This window comes from Thermobia domestica, chromosome 1, assembly GCF_964235325.1.
Source record: "Thermobia domestica chromosome 1, izTheDome1.hap1.1, whole genome shotgun sequence".
In the NCBI taxonomy this organism is placed as follows: Eukaryota; Metazoa; Arthropoda; class Insecta; order Zygentoma; family Lepismatidae; genus Thermobia; species Thermobia domestica.
In genome coordinates, this window is record NC_137454.1 from 370,908,756 (window position 1) to 370,934,653 (window position 25,898).

The following is a 25,898-nucleotide window of genomic DNA, read 5'->3' on the forward strand; positions in this document are numbered from 1 at the left end:
CACGTTTCAATGAAAGAATTTGTCTGGTTTTCAAGGCAAGGGCCAATGATCGGTTATGAACTAACGTCCGCTGGTAATTTCTAACTGGTTTCGTTAATTCAATGAAATTTTCATTGTTTATGTCGTTCTCGTGGGAAGTGACACAACTAGATTTAATTTTCGTTTTTTTACGCACGAACATTTTGAAGGGAAGTCACTCCGTTTCTTTTTAGTCTTCTCGGGGATTTACGAGTATCTTGCATATAACTAGGATAATTTTGAAATAGGGGATGGAACACTACCTGTTTTTAGGATTCTCCTCTTACAGTCACTTCTATAATCTTTCTGCTGAAAATGTCTGCTACAAACTACACTACGATCGGATGACTGCCAATGTCCTTTGTCAACCGTACCTCTGGAAACAGCCTTCAACCATTTTTCTCTTAAACTTAAGTCACACGGAAATTCGGGAAATGAAACATCTTTGTCTTTCCCTTTTGTACTGTTGCACCGCGGAACACAACAATAAACCATTTCACTTTTATACAGAAAGCAATAACACAACCAAAGAAAAAAAAAAAACACATGCACTTTGGATAAACGCCTTCTTTCACTTCCCACAAGCACTATCTTGCATGACTGAACAGTAGCGCCACGGCACACAGAGGAACTAACCAGGTCTTTTAAATATATGTAGGTCTAGGTTACAGTGATTTTAGTGAACTATGTTTTCTTTGTTCGTCATGGATAGTAAAGTGGAGCAGAGAGTAGCCATCAAGTTTTGTGTAAAACTTGGCGAAACAGCCAGGGAGACTGTGACCATGATTCAAACAGCTTACAACAATGATGCTCTTCCTCGAGAGAACATTTTTGTATGGCATCGTCGTTTTCGTGAGGGTCGGGAGGCGGTCACAGACAATCTTAGACCTGGCTGTCCGGTAACCGTTCGAACTGAAGAAAATGTTGAAAAAGTACCGGAAAGGCAGGCTGAAAAATCGTTGTCAGTCCCTCAGAATGATTGCAGAGAACATTGATAAGAATACTGTTTGGAAGATCGTGGAACAAGATCTACAGAAGAGGAAGATTTGTTCCAGATTTGTGCCCCACATGCTGAAAGAGAGCCATTGAAGTACAGACATTTTGGCAAAAAGACAGTGACATGTTTCAACCATATGACCTACTCACCTGACCTGGCCCCAGCAGACTATTTCTTGTTTCCAAAGGTTAAAATGATGTTGAAAGGAAAACATTTTGACTTAATTTCGGACATCCAAAGGGCTATGGCGAACTAACTCAACTGTATAATCATGTAATAAATATGCGTTATAAATTTCAATTCATTCACACATGTCTTTCTTGGAGCTTCAATTTTAATAAGGAGCAGTGTAGTAATTTATTCAAGAGCATTATTTGCCATGTGTGTGTGTGTGTGTGTGTGTGTGTGTGTGTCCTTACGGGAGACACAAAATCTTAAGTCTTATTTGATGTATTACCATCAACTATGGCCAGAATGTAGAGCAGTGATCGCCAAACCATCGATTGAGCTCGGGCACACTTTCGGTAGATCGCGTTAAAGCTCAGGTTTCCAGAGGCTGCGGTAGCTCAGTGGTAGAGCGTTCACCTGGTGCTTGGGGTACCTGGTTCGATCCCAGCTCGCGCCAAGTGAACTTTGTGGTGGACAAATACCGTCACACGATCATAGTCATACATCTTGCAAATAAAATCAGAAAAATAAACACACAGCTGAACAAGACTGCACGTATTTAATAAAAACACATTTACACGTGACGTTTCGATCTTCTAGCCAAAATCCTCATCAGACGTACAGTCATAATCAGACGTGAGCCTATTGACGAAAACCATACAAAGCTGTAAGAGCTTGTAAACGGAATATTTCGTTTCAGAAGTGAGTTATTGTACTTACACTGTATACTCCAATGTAGTATTATATTGCATTTCGATGCTAACACTTAGCTTGAATTAAATATTCCTCGCTAAGAATACTCGGTGATTTTAACGATGCAATTAATCTGTGAAATCTTTACAACACTAATGCTTATTATCAACTCTCAATTTATTTCAGGATTGATATGGGCAACTGTGATTTTATTCCTTGTTGGTAAATTCGGAATAACATCCTCGTTCAACGTCATTTATGTATTTACAACAGAATTGTATCCAACAGAAATAAGAAATTCTGGAGTAGGAACAAGTTCCATGATTGCCAGGATAGGCTCTATTGTTGCGCCTTTCCTCAATATTCTGGTAAGTTCATAACTTATTTTTTAATGTCAAACAAAGATAATAAACTAAGTCTTGTTATAATATAGTTCGTGAGATTTTATTTAACTCACTTCTGACTCGTTGTTGCCAAATTATTGCTAGAGTGGGAGTTATACATGGCATAATTTAATTCCTGTTAGTAACTAAGCATTGAAAATTTCCACCAATACACTGAATTCATTAGGTGCTTATCAAATAACGTTAATAATGATAACCATTACAAGTGTAATGAACAAACGTAAGCTATAAACCTTTTTTTCCAAAGAAAGAAAATAGCACACAAATCAAATGATTCGAAGTGAAACACATTCAAGTTGGTTCTCTCTGACTGTAGTTGGTGTTACGTTATCTAGGAAAGGTCACTTGCAATATTGATATGAATTTTACAGTTAGTTATTCAAATCTTGCAATGGAGTTTTTCAAACTTTATAGTACTTATTTATTTACTTATTTTTGGAATTGCATAGTGAAGTTTTTCGTGATTTTTTAGTAAATTTGTTCATGTCGTGCAACGAATTAGTTCTATTTTAAAATTTGCTTGAATTCTAGAATAGATTAACTCACACTTGATAGATGATAGATTTGTTCGAATTGTACAATATGTTTGCTTGAATTGTATACTAGATTTGTTCTTTTACAGTATATTTGCTGGAGGTGTACAAAAGGTTTGTTTGAATTGTACAGCAGATTTTTTTAATTACGAAAATTTATTCAAAATTTACAGCAGATCTCTTTGAATTGTTCAATAAATTTACTTGAATTTCCAAAATGTTTACTCGAATTTTACAATATGTAGTATTTGTTTATATTGATAATAAATTTGTTTGTATTTCAGTATAGATTTATACTAATTATTCAGTTTTTTTTCATTTTACAATAAATTTGTTTCAATTGTATAGTACATTAACTCGAATCTGAAAGTAGATTTGTTCAAGTTGTACGGTAGATTTGTTCGATTTATACAGTTGATTAAAGAACAATTGTTCAAATTGTTTAAAGAACAATTGTTCAAATTCAAAATAGATTTGTCCTAATTGTATTTTTTGAGTTGGATAATAGATTTGTTCAAATAGTACAGTAAAATTGTTTGAGCTGTAACAAATCTGATAATTTAAACAGATTTGTGTGGATTGTACTATGAATTATTTTGTATTTATTATTTTTTCTAATTTTACAGTACTTTTTTTTTTAAAAAAATTACACAGATTTTCTGAATTGTACAGTAGATTTTCCCACAATTTGTTTGTGGATTTGTGGTAAAAATGATAGACGTTGTAATTAGTAAAAACAATATTGGTTACATATTTTCTTCTGTTAAAATTTCCCTTTCAGCACTTTCCTGGTTATTCGGCAGTTAGCTATATGTTTTGAAATAGTAACAGTAAATTTTATTATTATAATTAATTTTCTTTCTTCTTCTTTTTCTTTTCTTTTTTTGAACAGGCAGTCTACTTGAAATCGTTGCCTTTACTCATCTTCGCAGCAACTTCCATCTTAGCGGGAACATTGTCGCTGCTTTTGCCAGAAACTTTAGGGAAGAAACTCCCAGATACAATTCAGGAAGCAGAAGACTTTGGAAGGTACAAACAGAATGGAGTTGTTTACATAATGAGTATGTAAGGCTCAAGTATAGACATTACATTGTAGTAGAGCTAGGTTTCCTCTTTGTTAACAAAAGGAGGTATGAGCACTTTCGTGAAGTGACCTTCATGAGGTTCGACCATAATCTCACTTACCCTCCAAATAAGTAACTGAAATGGAAGGATCTAAGGCGTCGTGATGAGGGGCAGTGAAAAGCAAAGAAATTTGGTGCAATTAAAAATCTTGAGAGTGAAGTGTGATGTTTGTGCTGTTAAGGTATAGAGAAATTGACAGGCAACGAAAATTGATCGATTAAGTTTAACGTTCTTTCTCAACATGGCTGCTACGCGAGACAAAGCTCAGTTGGCACAGGATGGGATCGAACCAGGGATCCCACACCTGAGAAGTGAACGCTCTACCATTGAGCCACCGCAGGCCCGCTAAGATTGCCTACGGAATGAGACGAGTTGGAATCTTCGCAACGAGAAACGAGACGAGACAAAACACACTTTCCGAGACGATACGTTATTTTCACAATATCTTTTGAGACGTGACAATGTCAACTCTCATCTCGTAATCAATCCTACATCCACAGATAATCGAATCTGGGACCACATGCACCAAAAGCACAGACATTAGCCACTTTGCCACGAAGGGGACGGGATAGTGAAGGGTTATGAGAGTAAGGTAGTTAGGAATCAGATTGAAGGGTTGCGGGGAATTGTGTGATTGGTAGTAATTAGGAATCTGAGGTTGAGGTGTGCTTTTGAGATTGAGGAAAAGTGGTGAAGTTGAAGGTAAATAAGATTGAATGACAACGAAGAATTGTGAGATTGAGGCTCAAATATATAGCTTGGGGTTAGATTGAGTAAAGTTTGTGCCAATCTCTGGCCGAAATAGGAGTGCATAAAGAGGTCAAAGACAAAATGAGACATCTCCAATTTTGTGAAAACTGAGAAGCAAAAGATTGTAGCTTATCTTTATAACTATAGTAAATATATACTCTTGCTATATTTATATCATAATATATCCACTAGTAAAGCTCTGAAATTACTAGACATTATACATGAAAAACATAGAAAGGATTGAAAATGACTTTTTATTGATATTGAAAGGAAAATGAAATCTTTAAGTTTTACGTCCCACGGTTATGCCGGTTAGGCTAAAGGAGACGGTGATGATGAGAGATGAGTGAAATGGTGGAATGAAGAAAGTGGGAGGAAACGGGAGGACCCCGAGAAAACCCACGAGCACGGTGTTTGTCCACCACAAAGTCCACACGGCGCGAGCTGGGATCGAACCAGGGACCCCAAGCACCGGAGGTGAACGCTCTACCACTGAGCCACCGCGCCCCCTGATCTTGAAAGGGCATGAGAGAACGACATTGTGTGTGTTAATACAAAAGGGCGTGAGAGGACATATACTAATATGTAAAAAAAAAAAAAAAAAAAAAATAGTATGATGTAAAATATATTACTGATTCTGTTCAATGGCAGGATTTAGTAGTTACCGTGAATAATTAGTTATGTAACTGTCAGAGAGAATAGAATAGAAGAGAGAGAATACAATACTCGCAATATGGGTCTACTTCGGTATTAATGTAAACATGTAATTATATATATATATATATATATATATATATATATATATATATATTAAAATTATAGGTTAACTTCTGCAGATGCTTTCCCCAAATATCAAAATTTACGGGAAATTTGATAGAATTACACTAAATTTAAACATCAGGAAAACGAAAAAGGTAATAAAGATAATCACTGTATGGTAACTAAATACAGAGGAAAATTAAGTCTAGTCTTTTACTACATGAAGGTGCGTAGTGAACTGACAATAGAGCATAATACAGTTATGTCAGAGTTTTAAACTCATTGTATTAGTAACTAAAGTAGGTAGTGTGATCACGGAAGTACCGCAAACGTGTGCCACACGCAAGTCATGTGTTTTTATACTTTACGACGTGCTATTTTACCGTCCTTTCACATTATCCGGCGAATTGCCGGACAAGGTAGAAAGACATTGCAAGCAATGGAGCTTTTCACATATGTGCGGCGGTTGCCGGGCATTTATCCGGCGAGCAGAAACAGCCGGATCTCCCTGCTAGAATCCGGCGCGGCAGATTGCCGTGTATAGCCAAGCGGGACATTACAAGCAATGAAGCTCTTCACATATACGCGGCAAACTGCCGGATGGGTGTAGGGGGAGGAAGCAAGTGTTGCCAGGAGAGAGTAAAGAGTGGCTCCGATAATATGGATGAGTGTGTTTTACGTATATATACAGTGAAACCTCTCTAAAGCGGACAGCCATGGGGAATCAAAAATTGTCCGCTATAGAGAGGTGTCCGCCTTAGAGAGGTTTCAATATTTTCTTACGTAAATTAATAAACAAGTTAATATGCAATTAGAAAAATATTTTTGCATGAATCACGTATTTATAAATATTGCCAAAATGTTACTGTATCTGCATAATCTTGCATCATCCAATTCCCTATGTTCGAAGCACAACATGGGAATAAGATGTTATAGTTCTCTGCACTTTACATTTATCGCTACTTACTACGTTTTCGATCTGTTGCTTTAATTTGTGAGTTAATTGCAGACCAGTAATGACTGTTTTTTAAAGACAATATGCGTACCCGTTTTCAAAAATAACAAACTTGTCTTCTGCTTGGTTAGAGATTCCAGCGGGACAGTACAATGATGTGTCATCCCAAACAGTGGGCAACTGTTAATCACTTTTGTTTCTGAAACAGTTTTGGTGGGAGTGGAATGCAAGCAAATGATATAAGGGTGTTGTGAAACAGAGACCCTTCCTCAGAGTTGCTGGACAGACAGTTGAGGAATCCAAATGTTGTCACACCCTCATGTTCTTCCTTGGTGACATAATATGAATTACTAAAAGTGTAATTTTACTGTACTTTTCAACTTGTTTTTAGAGAAAGTGTCCGTAATAGGAGGTGAATAATACCTATAAATGACAAGAAAGACTGTCCGTGTCCGTACTAGAGAGTGTCCGCTTTAGAGAGGTTTGTCAATGTGTTTTTTCTTATTACGATGTTTGGGGATTACAAAATATGTCCGTTATAGGAGGTGTCCGCTTTATAGAGGTGTCCGTTAGTAGAGGTTTCACTGTATATATATATATATATATATATATATATATATATATATATATATATATATATATGTGTGTGTGTGTGTGTGTGTGTGTGTGTAGCGTGTTTGTGTATGTGGTTATGTTCTAGCCCAGTACACCTGGAGTAATTTTAACCAAACTTCTTACATACAATATATGGGAAAAGATCACATGTAAAAATAATCGAAAACGACCGATACTACCGAAGTGTCGAATCCATAGGTCGTTGATTAAAGAGTCCAAATCAATATAAATTATATTTTTCTATGGAATAGAAGGTTATGAAATAAATGTCCGGGTAGCACTAGGCAAATGAGGTTGTAATTCTATAATTTTGTGGTGCCCCAAAATTGAAATATACACTATCAAATATTTCAGCAATATTATATATTTAGTAATAATACCTTTATGTACTTTCGCAAAGCAAGAGAGAATTCATGATGTGATATTTGATAAATATACCGTACTTTATATATTTTATAATTATCTTTAACACTTCTATGGTTGTAATTTCTTGAATAGTCCTTTGAATACAGGGACTAGAGCAGTACTTTAAAGAGACTTGAGTCAATAGTCGGAACGCTTAAAACAAAAGAATAAACCCGAAATACTACTACTACTACTACTACTACTACTACTACTACTACTACTATAATAATAATAATAATATTATTATTAATAATAATAATAATAAATAATGCCTACAAATCAGCCTTGGGCTCAGTGGTTGTGTTGACTTGGGATTCTGGCAGTGAAGGATCTAGCCCAGGCCCGGGGGGCCTAGGCCCCTCAGTTGTCAGGGCGATGAAAATAATTTAAGCTATTATTTATATATTTTTGAAACTTTACAGTAAACTCATAATATATTTCTCATAGTCTGGGATCTGGCAGCCCCCCAGTTTTTACCTTCTAGATCCGCCACTGGATTCTGGGATAGATCTCAAGCACCGACTATCCTGGTTTTCCCAGTCACAACAGGTGAATATCGGGATCGTATTTTAAATATCCAGAAACTGGCCGCTATTTTGCTCAAGCCTATCAATTATGGAAACAGTATAGAAAAATCTCCTTCAAGATACCACATCTCTAAAAAAAAAAGTGAACCCATATGTGTCTGACTTTTTTTTTGTCTTAACAAAGCGAGTAGAAGACACTTTTTGCATCTGTTCAAAGCAACTACCACAACATGACAAGTCACAAAGTTTTGTTTCTTCAGTTGCACAGCAACCCTGCTTGCATATTTTTCATCCACGGCAAAGCGCCGGATATTATGAAAGGGTACACTTCTCATCCGGCAAACTGCCTGAAACGGTTTCGGCAAATCGCCGGATAATGTGAAAGAAGCCTTACTTTCCTCTTTTATCCGTATACCCTCGACGCCTGCTTCCTACGGACGCAGATCTGCGCTTCTGTTTTTCCCCTGCTGAGCTCCTGCCGTGACTCAGTTACATTACCAGTCGTGCTTTTTAGAGACTACCAATATAAGTTGGTTTGTGTTTTTAAGTTGGTTTGTGTTTTATGCACTGTAGTTCTTATGCCATATTTTCGATTGTCCATTATTTTCGATATTTCCGAATATGTCAGAGTTTGTAACACTGGACATTTGAAAGGTACAAGTCTTTCGCAGAAATACAATATGAAAGCATATTTATTTAGTGAAGAATAAAGAAAGCAGAAATTTAAGAAATATTTGTGAAATACAATTACAACTAAAATAGGAAATGAAACAGTAGTAATTGCGAGTAAGATGTACAGTAAAAGAACGTTTAAAACAGTTTAGTATGCCTTCCGATCACGGACAGCCAAGTTAAATAATTTGAGTTATTAGGTTTCATTTGTTTTCTGTTTGCTACTAATGTCATCTGTTCATAATCTTGTAAATATAATATTCCTTGTACTATTGTCTACTAGTTGGTATTGTTGTTTTAAGGGAATACGGTTGAAAAGGCTCCATTGGAATAGCTCGAAACGTATCGCACAATAAAAGAAATCGACAGAGGTATAGATTCAGATTGTGAATTGCAATAATTCATATCGTTTAAATGTTATTTCAGTTCTATTTACTTTAAATATTTTCCTTTTCTTGTACTTTATTGCACTTTGTAGTAATAAATACAGCTTCTTACTTTGACTATTTCTTCCGATATTTTCCAGGCCTCCAAGCAAAGGAAACGATAACACAGAAAAGGGCAAAATTTCGCAACTGAACAGCATTCCATTGGAAACAAGAAATGAACAAATAAGTGGATAACAATAACCTAGCCATAATTAATGGAATCTTTCTAAGGTATGAATAACCTGGTTGAAAGTTCTTTTTCTACTCTCAGCCATAGGTTGGTGGGCAATATGGTTAGTGTTTGAAACTTTCCACTATCGACAGAGTAGGTTGAGAGTTTAATTCGTCTTCTTAATCCTAATCACATTCTGATATTGCTTTCTTGGTAATCCTTCTATTTTCCCTCCAATAATACAACGACCCAGTCCGAGTGTGGAATAGAGTTACCAATCAGGTTTCGTTTTTTTCTGAGTTACAAGATAATAATCGAACAACTAATGAGAACTATATAGATAAAGCATAATTTGCTCAAGAATACGTTATTAAAGCTAATTATACCTTATTTCGGACAATAAAAACCTTGCCAAATCATCCTAACACTATTAAGTATCCAAAAGGTTCAATCGGGCTTTGATTCTACAAAAAAAAGACGATACCATAAAGAAATATCTGAAACACTAGGAACAATGTCCATTTGCATCAGTAGTGCAATGATGTGTCTTCAACGAGACTAGGTGCCTATCTCTTCAAGGGCTTGGGCATAACCATTCAGTTTACTATTTTCTCGACACTCTAAAATGTACCTACTTTCTCCCCAAATTTAACATTCTCCTGTTAGATTGTACAAGTTTCAGTGAAAAATATGCCTTCTCAAATATTCTTATGGACGCAACCTGTACCCTAAACCTGCCTGTGGGCACTTCTGGATGCCATGGCAATGGAACTCAGGGTAACATAGACCAAAGAGGTCGTTTAGTGAATGAGTTGCCTCGTGAAAAGTTTAGAACTGCTTATCCGCAGGCGACAATGTAACAAAAGAAAGAATTAGTAGTCCGACGACATAACATTCAGAAAATCTGGGTGATGGAATACTGTTCTATAAGAGTTCCAATTGCAATAAGTACACACTTGCATTTGTAAAAATGAAAATGAAATCTTTGAGTTTTACGTCCCACGGTTATGCCGGCTAGGCTAAAGGAGACGGTGATGATGAGAAATGAATGAAATAGTGGAATGAAGAAATTGGGAGGAAACAGTAGAACCCCGAGAAAACCACGCAGACTGTGTGTGTCCACCACAAAGACTTGCATTTATAGTATGGTCAGGTGGCAGCAGTCCACGATGAACAATACAATTTGTATACCTTGTTAATGCGGTAGTGATTTTGGTTGCACACGACTGGGTTCATTTAAAACTGACACACACTCATAGTCAACGTCTTGCGAATAAAATCAGAAAAATAAACACACTGCTGAACAAGACTGCACTTATTTAATATAAAAACACATTTACACGTGATGTTTCGATCTTCTAGCCAAGATCCTCATCAGACGTACACTGAGTGATACAAAAAATTACTCAAGTATATATACACAATTCATCTCCCTATCTGCTCTCTCATTGGCCTGTTCAAACAGCCAATCAGAAGCGTGGAAATCTATCTGAACTGACCAATGGGACAACATAACATTCTACCAGAAAGAAACAACAAGGAGCAAGCAACCATTGAATACATTAATTCATATACATTTTTCTGTATTTATCAATAATATTTGGAACGAGCAGGGTCGATGACATAGTCTATTCTATAGAAGAAGCGTTGAACGAAGTTAAAGAAGAAGAGGACAGAGATAGGTTAAGAAGGAAGGCAATGGTTTTGGTAAAGAAAGAAATCCACAGGAGATCTTCGAATTTGACAAAAGAAGAAAGAAGAGGATATAATAGCTTTAGGAAAAGGAAGGACTTAGTGGTAGAGAGAGCTGACAAAGGAGGGGCGACAGTGGTAATGAATAAAGTGTGGTATGATGACAAGGTGAAGGATTTGGTGGATGGACAATATGAATTAGTTGACAAGTAGAAAGAAGAAATTATAGAAGAATTAAAAGAAGAATGTAAAAGGAAGGGACTTAAGAAATGGATGAATGAAGATGGAAGAGTGCCCGTGTTAAAGGGTTTTCCAAAAATACACAAAAAGGAAGTAAAGCTTAGGCCAGTTATGGGAATAATTATTTGGAACCGCTAGAAAGTGAATTGAAGCCAGTGTTAGAGTGGGTAAGAGACAGACAAAAGACTTTGGCAGTTAAAGACTATAGAGAAGTAATAAACTACACCAGTAATGCTGAAATTAATAATGATTGTATTTTGTTTAGTTTAGATGTTAAAGCCATGTTCCCTAGTCTAAAGAGAAGTGCTATACTTGATACGATTAAGAGAGTTATGGGGGGAGAATGTGTTAAAGGCTGGAAATGGGAGAAAGTTAGAAAAGCCCTCAACTTAATATGGGAGTTTGGTTTCTGTAAAGATAAGAATGACATATATAAGATTAAGGATGGTTTAAGTATAGGATCTAAGATAAGTCCGGTATTGTCTGATATCATTCTGAATGTGTGGGAGAAGGATGTTATAGAAAAGGGGAAAGAAAAGATTCGATTTTTATGTAGATACGTTGATGATTGTTTTGGGATATGGGAAGGATCAAAAGAAGAGTTGATAGAGTTCGTTGGTAGTATTGAAGATAAGGAGAAGGGAATAGAATTAGAACTAGAAACAGAGCAGGGAGGTGTATTATGTTATCTTGACATTTTAATGAGTAAGGAAGGGAAGAGCATTAAGACTCAATGGTATCAGAAAGAATGTAGTGCTGGTATTTATTGTAATAAGAAAAGTAATGTAGATAGAAGCACAAAAGCTAATTTCATAAGAAATATGTTAGAAAGAATTTCCAAAATTTGTAACAAAAATGTAGAAGAGAATGTGGAAATCTTTAAAGGTCAGCTGTATGAGAATGGTTATAGTAAAAGGGATATCGTTAAAGCATCTGTGGTGTCGGGGAAAGGTAAAAGTGGGGAGAACAATGAGGGGGTATGGAAAGGCATTATAGGGTTAGGAGAAGATACCGAGATTAAAAAAAAAGATGTTAAGAAAGCAAGGGGTCAAGGTGTATAGAAAAGGTAGCAGAAAGGTATTGGACATGGTCAAAAGCAAAAGGAAGAAAAAAGAAGAGAGAGATCAGAAAGGTGTCATTTATTGTATAAATTGTAAGGATTGTGATATGAAATATATTGGTGAGACAGGGAAATTATTGAAAGAAAGAATTAAACAACATAAAAGTGATGTGAAATATGGCAGAGAAACAAACGCAATCTTTAAACATGTAAAAGAAAAGGGACATGATGTGAACTGGGAAGAAGTTATTGTGCTGGAACGGGAAAAAAGTTTGTGGCCGAGAAAGTGGAAAGAGGCCTGATGGATAGAAAAGGAAGAGCATGTAAACTTAATGAATTGGACCAAAGGCATCAGCATTAATAAAGAATGGAGAAATATTATTTATAAATACAGAAAAATGTATATGAATTAATGTATTCAATGGTTGCTTGCTCCTTGTTGTTTCTTTCTGGTAGAATGTTATGTTGTCCCATTGGTCAGTTCAGATAGATTTCTACGCTTCTGATTGGCTGTTTGAACGGGCCAATGAGAGAGCAGATAGGGAGATGAATTGTGTATATATACTTGAGTATTTTTTTGTATCACTCAGTGTACGTCTGATGAGGATCTTGGCTAGAAGATCGAAACGTCACGTGTAAATGTGTTTTTATATTAAATAAGTGCAGTCTTGTTCAGCAGTGTGTTTATTTTTCTGGGTTCATTTAGTGAAAACCAATTATGACGGCGCGGTAGAGTGTGATTGTGCTCATCGTACGGAAGCACTCTGTCCAGAAACAAATACAGACTTTGAAACAGGTCCAAACGTCAAAGTACAGACTTAAAGAATTTCTGTTGTGCTGGATTCTTTCGGCGCTGCAATCTTTCATGCCAGTTCTTCCCAAGTTCTAGGTTGGAAAGAATGAATACTTGCATCTTGATGCGTTTTCAATATCCTTTTCCTGAAAAGATAGTAACGAAATACATTTGCTCAGTCGCGCTCTCAGCAGCAGCGAACTCATATGATACACTTCATCGTATATTTATGCACTTCTGAAGCTGGTAGAGCTGTTGGCAAATAATTTGTGCACTACAATATTTCCCATGCTTCATCATTATCAGCCTCAGCGTACCTCGTTATCTATGGTGTTTAGACCTACCATACGTCGTGAGTCATAGAGGAGTTAATCGCCATGGTAAAATTTGTAAAACTTTTGCAGTATCTGCTTATTTACCTATCGAATGCCTGCATTTCCCCCTTGTTTCATTAACGTTTTTTCCTTGTTTATATCAGAAGAGTATAAAGACCCGTAATGATGTTTATGGTTCTCATGTTAGACCTATTCTCACTAAGTTTCCTTTTTAACTGTGGCGACAACAACCAACGGCCTACAAGAGGAAACTTTCATTAACAAGTTTCCTTTAAATCTTTTCGCCTGGAAACGAAAAGTGTAAGGAATTCATTATCCAGTACCACCATGCAGAAATCTAAAAGAATTTTTTTTGGTACGTAACAAAAAATGAATAATAAGAAATGTCCTTCGTTTTAATCAGTATTTAAAATATGCTTCGCATCATGCAAGAATGGTCCCTGTTCGGGTGCCATTTTCTTTGAAATAGATCGTAACCTGATATATTTTCTGAGCTCAAATATTCATATTAAGGTGGTTATCAAAATAATGGAAACAAATATATTTTTGCAACACGTATGATGTGTTGATTCTATGATCGAGATGTTTTCTGCCATTGACGGGGTTTTCCAACATAACAATGCATCAGTTCATATTTCTGGAAGTGTACAAACGTGGTTTCACAAATAGCAGTATATTTTTTTCCTTAAATATTTCCGAACTGTCAAAAACCGGCTGAGCAGTTTTAAAGAAAATCACCTATTTAAATTCACCACAAGAGTAAACTACCTCTTAACCTTTTCAGGAGAAATGGCTTAAGCGATGTTATAAAGCGTTGTTAGCGAAACGTATGTTCATGAAATACAAACAAAAATCGTGATAAGTTTTTCAGAAAATCGTTTGCAAAGAATCACTCCAAGAATAAAATTTGAGCAGGGGAAATGATTTACGCGTGTTACAGAGTAATCAATGAAATACGAACAAAATTGCCTTAGTTGTTTGTGAAAAACTCATCCGGAAAAACACGCCAGGAGTAAAAGAGTCGTGGATTTTTGAAAAGGAGAAATGACGTACACTGTATGTCTCTTAATGAAATATTGTTTGTAAAATATGGACAAAATTGCCGTAGACGATTTTTTTTAGACAATTGTCCAAACAAATTACTCCTTTTGGGGCGCAATGCTCAGTAGTAGAGCGTTCACCTCCGGTGCGTGGGGTCTCTGGTTCGATCCCAGCTCGCGCCGCGTGGACTTTGTGGTGGACAAACACCGTGCTCGTGAGTTTTCTCGGGGCTCTCCCGTTTCCTCCCACTTTCTTCATTCCACCATTTCATTCATTTCTCATCATCACCGTCTCCTTTAGCCTAACCGGCATAACCGTGGGACGTAAAACTCAAAGATTTCATTTCATTTTTACTCCTTTTGCATATTTTTTCAGAAAAAATACTTTTAACGTATTAAATATTGTTAATGGTATATTGGCTTATTAAATATAAACAAAATTGCTAGAGCTGTTGTAGAGAAAACAGCAAATGTTAGTTTTCAGCCTCCAATAAACTACTCTTCTTTTTAGGGTTAGGAGGGAAATTCGAACAACTCTCTTAAACACTCTAGAGAATCTTAGAAAATAGTGAAGTTTTAAATTTGGTCTGCATATGTTGAACAGTATGGCTTCCAGGCGAGTGTATATAAATCGGGAAGAACGATCGAACAGATGAACGAACGGACTGACATCGAGAAAGTCTTTTTCGGCATAGCAGCCAGGAAACGAGTAAATTCATTGATATCTCGAATTCGATTGCCTTCACGAATTCCATACTTTCATCTCTTCTAGGTTAGGCTAAAGAAGACGGTGAAGATGAGGAATGAATGAAATGACGGAATGAAGATAGTTGGAGGAAACGGGAGAATCCCGGGAAAATCCACGCACACGGTGTTTGTACACCACAAAGCTCACTTGGCACGAGCTGGGATCGAACCAAGGACCCAATGCAACAGGAGCCACCGCGGCCCCTATGTTTATCTATGTATTATTTACATTTACAATTAAAAAATCAACACACTTTCATTATACAAACACACTCATTAACAATGATAAAATTAACTGTTAAAAATGTGTTACAATACAGACATTGTTTAAACATATCAGAGAAATGCTTAAAAAAATTAAAAGACACGCAAATAAGAGTAAACTAAAAGAGATTGGTAAATAAAACAAGTGGGACGTGAGCCAGCTAAACGAACGTAACATCAAATCTAGAGAGTCTATTTTAAGGTGTCGCAGTGAACAGTACGACTACACAACCACGAGTACGCACGATACAGTAAGTAATTAAAGTTAGTTTTTTTTTCACTCATTTAGATTACATCTGATACCCAAATCCTGGAGCTGAATTTACTTGCGTATCAATCATGTGCTCAAGACTTGGACAAACTGCATTTTATTACGTTACACGTTGACAGCAGATTTAAAGAATAAAAACTCTTTTAAAAAATTAAAAGAAAAAAATAAAGATAAACCGAGTTCAACAAATGTGCTAAAAAAAACAGAAAGTAACTAGTAATACATTGTGGAAGTAAGCGACCCTTCCTCTCACTAATTTGGACCCCAAACTAGTGTTTGTAATTTAGGAAAATTTCGTTAATCTAGGGAAATTTCGTAGCTAAATTTAACATAAAGAGAAAAAGAAAATTTCTCGATAAAACGTGAAAACCTACAGAAATCCTCACGCTGAGTGACTGACCAATATAAATGCTTACATTTTTCTTTGTTCTTCAGAAATAAAGCAATACAATAGCAATAGTGTATGTATTTGTTCAAAGTAGCTTAATTTGCACCCATTCTTGGCTGGGTGTATTTGTGTGTATTTTTGTTTTAAAAAGTGAAGGGAAAATTATATATATATATATATATATATATATATATATATATATATATATATATATATATATATATATATATATATATGTCTCATTTCAGAGTTATGGGCCGCCGAAAATTCGAAAATTCACGTTTCGAAACGCCCTGCCTTACAAACTATAGGACCTATAACAAGCGGTTTAAGGAATTACACAGGAACTAGTATGCGAACTATCTAAATATCCATGTTTTACCATCCTCCGTTATCGGCGAAACGAACGTCTTATTAGTACTTAAAGGAGTATAGGAATACCTCAATTTCCTTTTTACAGTTCGTTTCGCCGATTCCTAGTAACTAGTTCCTTTGTAATTCCTTAAACCTCTTGGGCTCGGTCTTGTAGTTTCTAAGGCAGAGCGTTTCGAAACGTGAATTTTCGAATTTTCGGCGGTTCATAACTCTGAAATGAGACTTTTTCGCCCCATGTTTATTAGAATTTTTTTCTTTCATTTCATATAAGGAATCACCCTCCAAAGTTTGTCGGTGGAGTTACCTACCACCCTGTATATATATATAAACAGTTACCTGTTTTGTTTCTATAGAAACAAAAAGCAAATGAACAAAACAAATGTTTTTGGCATTTCCTTTATTATAGCTAAACTAATCTTATGACATAACTTCTGTCATTAGAATTGGACACTCTGCAAACTAGGGAAAATTTGTCAGTCGAAGGAAATTTTCTTTAAAAAAAAAACCTACGAATACTTCCCCAAACGTCGCAGGTAAGACTCAAATGTCTTACAAAACACACGCTATGCTCTATAAAAATCTGAGTGTGTTTAATAAATATCTATTAAAATAGGTTATATAAAATTTTGGAAAACGCGTTCCCTCATTATTACTCCATTTCAACTGCAAGCAATTGACACAATTGAAAATTCTCAGAAAACATTATATTCGGGAAATTGTATTTTTTTAAAAATGAAATTTATGAAGTTTTAATTAAATATTCGGAACGGGGGGAGGGAGGGGGTGAGTTCTGATATTTGATTAACTGCAACTGTAAGGGGAGGCACGGTGGCTCAGTGATAGAACGCTTACCTCTGGTGCTTAAGGTCTCTGGCTCGATCCACGTCCAAGTAAGTTGTGGTGGCGAACATCGTGTCCGTGGGTTTTCTTGGATTCTTCGTGTTTCCTCCCACGATCTCATTACACTATTTTTCATCAACATTCACCTGCCTTCATCATCGTCTCCTTCTGCCTAACATAGGACGTTAAATTAAAAGAAAACTTAAAATACAAGAGTTGGAATTATGTCAAAACCTCAATAAATATAAAATTGTCCTAAAATTGAATCATATTTACGAAAGGTGTTATAGAAGTTTTTTCTTTTTTTTTAACCTAGAACAAGGGGAGGAAAATTTACTCTCTCGTTTTCAATTGTTTTTAAATCCAAGTAATGAAAATGATCGAGAAGACTTTAAAAAATATACGCCATATTCCATGAAAATTTAATATTCTTACAAAGAATGACTAGGATCGTATTTTTAATAGGAGAGTGGGGGAGTAATCCATACAAAATTAAGATTGGATTGGATTTGAGTTTAGTGTCCCTTTCAGCAGCAAAACTATATGAGATGTTGACCTTTGTTAATACATGAATTTTAAATTTTTCAACTAGTTTAAACTATGTTATTTTTCAGCAAAAGTCTATGAGATGTTGACCTGTTGTTAATACATAAATTTTAAAGTTTTCAACTAGTTTAAACTATGTCCTCTTTTCAACTATGTTATTTTAATTTTTTGTTAATATTTTCATAACAGTAAGTCGATATATAGCCTAAGCCCTATGAGAAAAGTATACCATTAAAACTTTTATTAGTTGGCACAGAAATACTGTATATAGCCCATATCTTGTGTAGTGAAATTTATGTATTTAAACAAACATGTTACAAAACATCGTGAACGTTTTGTGTTTCAGAATGCAAAAACCAAGGATCTGTAGTATCAACCAATCCTGGATCATCTCATAACACGATTGTGTATCATTTTATACCATTGACCAAAGGAAGTTCGCAGTGCTGAATTGTCCAACCTATGCTGCCAGTTTGGTTCCAGAGAATTTCTTCTTATTTCCAAAACTCACAATAAGCACTCAAAGTACAATGTTTCCCAGGATTTGAGACGTTCGACTTTGCTGCAGATAGTACCTGTAAGGAGGACCTGTTGTAAAGCTTTAATATTTTTTTCTTTTTAATGAATGATGCCAGAAGTGCATTGCACCTAGAGAGGAATAGTTCAAATTGCAGTACAGTAGATTATTTTGGATTGCTACCGTACTATTAAAATTTTGGACTATTCACTGTTGTGTAGTGTGTGTACGTTAAGTTTAAAGATACCACTAGACATAATCGATTTAACCGTTTGCAAGAGATTTGCCCTAAACAACATTTGGGAAAAGCGTCACAAACATAACTGTAAATGCAAAGTTTTGGGGAAAAAATCGTATTTCATGCCTTACATACTCATACTTTAGTAAGATTTTTACATTCTTAGTAGGTATCCACGCATGAAATTTGTTCTGTGCAGCGAAAGCAACTAGACGCAGGAAAGTAGCAAAGATAATTAGGGTGCCGAAGGTGCTGGGACAGGAACAGTTTGACGTCGTGGTTGTTGCTTCTGTAGAGTAAAAGTGCGCATTTGAAATTCACGAAATATTTCAGAACAAATTTTATCAGTTACTATTAAAATTATCAACGAGACAAGATGAGACACAAATTTAGTGACGGGAGACAAGATGATACACAACTCTCCTGATAAAAAGATTAGACTGACCAGATTCTCAAACTGAAAAACGGGACACCTTACACGATGCTCTCAGATTTCCAGTTTTGAATTTTGTTACATTTCCTAAACATTGCTAGTTTAGGTACATTTGTAAGTTAGAGAAAATGGATCAAAAGATTGCGATCTTGGCCAAAAATTTTGAGAATGATCCAAAAAAATGCATAAAAAAATTGCGATCTTCCCCAATAATTAGTTTTTGGATCAGGGCTCAGAAAATTTTTGAACGGCCCCTATATCGAGTTTTTGTATTTTCTACAGAATAAGGACATCATACAGAGTTAAGTGATAATTTGTGTTTGGCTCCAGATATAAGATCTACAAGAAAATTTTTGATTGAAACATATTGGATCTTTTGATCCAAAAAGGATCCATATAACGAGCAAATGAATGCATTTATGACTGCATTGCCAGTTTAATACAAGTACGTAATAAGTTGGGAGACCCGGGTTCAATTCTTGGCGGAAGCTCATGTGGTTCAGATCCCATGTTAAGCTGTAAGTCCACGTCTCATACACCCTCGCTGCTAAAAAGGGAGGTTAGACTAAAAATCAAATCGAATAAAATTACGAATCAAAGATTCTTAATTTACATACACATATATCTTTTTAGAAGAATGAATTTGCTGTAAGAACTCCTTTTGTTTGTTTTTTCTCATGATATAATCATAAAATTCTGAGCAGAAGTTATGAAACTGCTTTCACTATGAGCAATGCTTCCACATTAAGATGACTTTTTTCTTCAGTTCAATAGATGTTTATAAGACTAAAGATGCACGTTGTCCCAAGAACACTTACTAGATAGAGCAAAGTTCGCACATTCTACAAATATTATGAACAATGATCAGGACTGGATTAACCCATCTGGAGACCCGGGACTTAAAAAAAAAAAAAAAGTGCCCCCTGCTGATTTCACCCACTACATTTCTGTGAAAGTACAGTAGGAAAGTAAGGGAATATGTTTCATATTTTTGATCATATTTTATTTTATGATGATTATTGTATCTTCATGATTCGTTTTAGATAGCCAGTTGAGATTTTGATCAGAGTGGAAGCCCCTTTTCACCTGGAGGCCCGAGCTATAGCCATCCTAAGCCTATCTTAATCCGGCCCTGACAATGATATGTGGATCTGTTAATTGTTGAAATATTTCTACCCATCATTGTGAAACAGGGAGTTCTGCATTCTAATTCTTAGTGTTCTAACATATTATCATTTTACATAAAGAAATTGATCGAATAATACATTTTCCATTTAAATCTGTCATAGATTCATAATCCGAATTAAAAAAAATAATATATACTTGCACTCACTCAAGCAATGTGATTCGTGACAGTCTTTTGATGTTATCGTTCATATAGCTGCATCAGTGGTAGAACCAACACAATTGTCAGTTATAACTCTTCTATTTGCAATTACACTATAGTTATCTTATACATCAAGTTGGTTAGCCATGATAAAGAATCTGGATAAATTTTTGATTTGATATTATTTTAGCGTCCCTTTCAGCAGCGAGGCTGTATGAGACGTGGATCTACAGCTTAACGTGGGATCCGAACCACATGAGTTCCCGCCGGGAATGAGAGCTGAGTCTCCCACGCCAAAGAAACGTACGCTAACCGCTTAACCACGAGGGAAGCTGGATCAAAAATCGTTCAAAATTACTGGATATTTCTCTACTGAGATAAAACAGGAATTCAAGCTACCAAACATACTTAGAAGTCTCTGAAGAGAAGGAAGCAGAAACATTCATTCTAGTTTTGATGTGACTGTAATCCACATCTGCAAACTAGTTCTGTAATCCACATCTGCAAACTCATAAAATTCCTTTCGATGATTTAGTTCTAACAGTATAGGTGTCGACTTATTTATAGATTTTATATTAGAAAACTTCAATATCCACTAGTAGACAGTCAGTAGCTGTTTGGATGCAATACTTGAACATCACACGCTGATGCTTCTAATAGGTTTTACTTTAGTTTCTCTTGCATCCTTTAGAAAATGATACTTTTATATATATATATATTATGTCAACAACAGCTAAATTCGTGTTTGTATTGTCCGCTGCATAGACAATGACTTTCCCCATTACAACATAATTATTAAAGATTCCTTCAATGTAGGAAATTTGAAAAATGAAATTAAATGAAATATTTAAGTTTTACGTCCCACGGTTATGCCGGCTGGGCTAAAGGAGACGGCGATGATGAGAAATGAATGAAATGGTGGAATGAAGAAAGTGGGAGAACCCCAAGAAAAACTACGCACACGGTGTTTGTCCACCACAAATCTCGCTTGTAAGAAATTTAAATTTCAGGTGTTCCTATTACCAGGTTAAGTAAAAGTTAAGAGTTAGCTACAGTAAGTCAAAACTACAAGTGTAACTTTGTGCTTCTTTTTGTCTACGTGGTTATTAACCACGTAGAGTAGCAAGCACCGCACGACAAATCACGTATTCCATTTTTTTTCCTTTCGAACCACTTTCTCATATAAAAGGAAAATCTGAACGTAGAGCATCACCGAAAACACTTTATTTTTTTGCATTTTCACCGTGTCTGTAATAAATAAAACAAATAATTCTAAAAATATAGTATTACAAGCAGTGGTGTATTTAGGATTTTGTTTCGGGGAGCTATACAGAACACGGGCAACCAGAGGGCAATTGCCCACCTGATTTGACAATTAAAACTATTTTAATTTATCCATAAATTGAAGTTTTAATGGAAAGAATTGCAGACTGCTGAATCTTATGTGACATGATACACAAAAATTTAGCAGTGAATCTAACCTTTTATTGTATTCATACAAGAAAAAAGGAAGCATCCTCTTGGTCTTCCTAATTTCCAGGGGGTGCTTATTCCCTCCTCTTGATTTTGTTTAATTCAAACTTTTATCTTTCTTTATAATTAAACGACGTAAATATTACTTTGCTATAATAACTAAAGTCCCGTTATCTTGATAGCCGTGCAAGTTGGTGTGGACAAACACCAGTTTCGCTTATTAGCTCCTCTTAGTTTTGGTGTTACTGGCGATGGCCGACTTGAATCATAACTAACAACGGTCAAAATTATGACAGGAGAAACGGAAGAAATTATCAACTAAGAAAGAGAAACAGAAGACTAAAATGGACAGAAAAAAGAAAGAAAGAAAAAAAAAAAGAACGCAGTTCTTACATGGAATGAAATTTGATAAGTAGGCTACAGTATTATTTCTGAACAAAGAACACAAGAAAGTGGAAAGTCAATGAAATTCTTAGAAATGGTAAGAAGGATTATTGTTGTACGTGGAATGTAAAAAACTAACGAATTTATTTCGGGTGGGCTTGAGCTCGATAGTCCCCCTAAATTCGCCACTGATTACACACAGTAAAAAAAATGGTTGTGTTAATTCAACTCAATTTTAAGACAGGGTAGTGGTTCCAGCATGACTTCCACTATATGGTGTTAATTTAACACAGACCTCGCGGTGTTAACGTTTAACACAGGAGGTGTGTTACGTTTTTAACACAACCGGTGTTGAGCGATGTTAAATTCGGATCTGAGTTAGTGTTTTCGGTATTGATTCGACACATGTCAATGTCAGTAGTGTGGGGAAAAGTGTTGAGTGTTCCTTTGTGGCGGTGTTGTACCAACACGAAGAAAGTAACACAGTGTGTAATGTGTGTTATTTTGTGTTAATATTACACCATGTCAGGTATCAATATAACACAAATACTGTGTTATTTCACCATCATTTTCTTATTATTTCAACACATCATCTGTGTCCTAATTCAAGGTCAAAGTCATATTAATAATACCGTTTTGGTGTTAATTCACCACCCCCTGTGTTAAAATTCAAGGACAGACCACCAGATTAATACCGTTTTTGGTGTTAGTTCGACTCCACTTCTGTGTTACTACGACACCTATTTCGGTGTTGAAATAACTTCGTGTGTGGTGTTGATGTAACCCTTTTTATGTGTTGGAAAAGCTTGTGGTGCACATGCTTACGCTTACAGTGGTTCACCATATTTGAATACTAGCTAGTTAACATGACAACCAATTTATCGCGTCTAGAAATAATGAATCAAACGAACTTAACGAAAAGAACTGCAACAGATTAATTCGTGAAGTTCGTCAATTTCGTCAGATGTTTCCGAACGCGTCTTTTCTTGAAATGCCAAGTAAAATACAAATTCTAATTTTAAAATAAGGATAGTAAACTCCAGAACACTTCATTTAGAAAATCTTCATAATTTTTTGTCGCCCCCCCCCCCCAATCATTTACTGTGATGTATTTCTTGATGGTGCGAAACACAACCTTCACCAACATCTTGTTCAAGAATGATAGGAAACTCTTACCTATATATATCCTTATAATATGATTGCTTGTCAATCGTGTTTCCACTTGTTTTCCGACACTTGAAACACAGTCCCCGGTGTTGACTGGTGAGCTTCAGTGCAGTGTAGGAGTGACACAGTAATACGGTGTTGTTTCTCAGTGTTGACATATTTCTTCCGAAACATTACGTAAAACAATTGAGAACACATCGCGTGGTTTGCATGTTGAAATTTTCTAAATACCTGGATTTGTTTAAGTATTTCTTTGTACTGTGTTTGTCTGTAGCTTCAGTATATAAACCTTTAGAATTAGATGCCAAACATATTTGGCAATCACGCAAAAAACAACACCGAAGATTCTACACTTGTGTTAATTTAACACAGAGGCTGTGTGTCATTTCAATTACCGGCATTTGCACACAACTCCAAATGGAGAGTGAGTTTTTTCTAACCACTTGTTTGTGTTATATTTTAACACAATTGCGTTAACACATAGGCATGACGTTGAAGTAACACAACGATTTTTTACAGTGCAAGTATAGGATTGGAAAGTGGATTGGTATTACTTGTACATTACTCGTACCTGGATCCATTACAGGTAGCGCTGCTATCTAGCAGCTTGAAACTAAAATAAAGTTTCACTCGTAAAAGTTTGTTTTTTCTATCGTAGTCTCTATTTTTAAAAACCAAGACATTTGTGTGTCCGGAAATAATTTATCGGGAAATCCCGAAAGAAAAAAATAAACGAGACTGTACTGGCAAATAGGGGACGACTTGTCTGATACATTTTCCGAGAAGTGACATTACATTCACGATACTGTTTCGAGACAAGATAGCCCCAATTCTTGCCTTCCGAGGCAGTCCTAGCTATTTATCTCTCTTTTGATGGCGAACACATAAGTTTAACTGTAAGTTTTCAAAATTCGGGTGTCTTTAAACTGAACCTGCACCATAGTGAGTAGAGCTGTAAAGTTTTAGATATTAATGTAATGTATTTTATCGTTTAAGTGTAACTAGTTCTAAAAAATATATATATATATATACTGAACACTGTAAAAAGGTGCTACACCTGTTGGGTTCCAAATATATTATAAATATTTTAAATATGAACATTCATAACAAAATGCCATTTTGGCATACACAATGGATGGAAAGTGATTTTTCTTGAATCTAATTTTCGCGATGTATTTTTTAAAAATCAATCATTAGTAGTTGTTGATTTGGCTGAATTATTATTTTCTTTTTATTTACGTATTTACTGAATGGTAACCAAAACATGGCAAAGCGAAGTTGGTTTGGTGACAAACAGAGACGTATGTGGAAGAGGTGCGTCCTGGGAGTCCAGACCCACCCGAAAGGCAGACTTTTCTGCAGTGACATAACTAAGGGGGGGGGGGCAAAAGGAGTTTGTGCTCCCTCTTAGTTACATCACTGTGCGTATGATCTTCAATAACTGATGATTGTATGGCAGCGGAAGATGGTAGAATGTGAATCATCTGAATATGTATCCAAGATAGAAAATATTCATAATAATTCACTTCTAAAAAGAAAATATTTGTATTTCAGTATTAAAGTAAATTCTGAACATGTTGCACCGAATTATGTTTATGGCATGATATGTGTTGATGTAAAATTCATATGAATTTATTTTGCTTAGGTTAGGTTATACCAACAGTATTGTAACATTAATACAATTTAAATTGTGAAATATATTAATCATAATATTGTAATTATAGCCATTCTTTGAGACATGAAAACAGAATGACGTCATTGTCTATTTTGTATTATTTTCTAGAAATTGTTGAGTATTTATAAAATATTTTTTCATGATTTTTGTTTTATTTAATTTGAAACTTATATTTTATCGTGTTAAGTTAGGATACGATTATAGAGAATTTTTCCTATTTCAGCCCTTTTCAATTTTTCCATTTCCAAATATCCGTCATCCTTCATAAAACAGCGTGTTTATATCGAGTTTAGCGATCAATTTTTCTCACTTGGAGACAAATCAGAGTTGGCAGCAAAAACGTTCAAAGAGTTATCTTCGGTTCAGGCTGCAACAGCACATTTCCAAAGGAGATAACTCCTGCAAGCTTGTTTACACATCACGGAGCAAGCAGAACTGCTGCGTGTGTGGTGTGTACCGGTATATGAATAGCCAATGAGTGCGCTGTCTACTTGATTGACCACTGCAAAAAACAAGCATGATTTTTTTTTTAAAAAGGGGGGAAAGCAGTTATGAAGCTTGATTCAGCATGTAGGCAAGTTCCATTTAAAAGAAAATGTGTTTGTTTTGTTTATTCCTTCCCATTGAAGGAGGAAAAGGGGAGGATGAAATAGGAAAATTTTGGTATAATCGTACCCAGAGTTACAGTTATTTAGGAATAATGCGCAGAATAAGCTCCCCTGGGATTAAATAAGCACATTGGACACCCCTCTAGAACATCGATCCATTTTAAAGGAGTTTGGTTTACCCTGTCCGTGTGTCCGTCCGTCCGGAAGACAAAAATCTCAAGAATGGTTTATCACCATCAATTTTATCCAGGATATAGAAGGTCA

At 35.6% G+C, this 25,898-nt stretch overlaps 1 protein-coding gene across 1 annotated transcript in view; it reads left to right on the forward strand.

The window, feature by feature from the left end:
* The window catches only part of LOC145664290 (organic cation transporter protein-like), a 284,988-nt gene extending 259,855 nt beyond the window's left edge, over positions 1-25,133 (forward strand). Inside the window, exons 10-13 of the mRNA XM_081730831.1 lie at positions 2,063-2,244; positions 3,706-3,842; positions 9,148-9,280; positions 18,159-25,133. Coding sequence (XP_081586957.1) covers positions 2,063-2,244; positions 3,706-3,842; positions 9,148-9,244 — 416 coding nt within the window. The 3' untranslated portion in view covers positions 9,245-9,280; positions 18,159-25,133. The remainder of the gene's footprint in view (positions 1-2,062; positions 2,245-3,705; positions 3,843-9,147; positions 9,281-18,158) is intronic.
* The last annotated feature ends 765 nt before the right edge of the window (positions 25,134-25,898 follow it).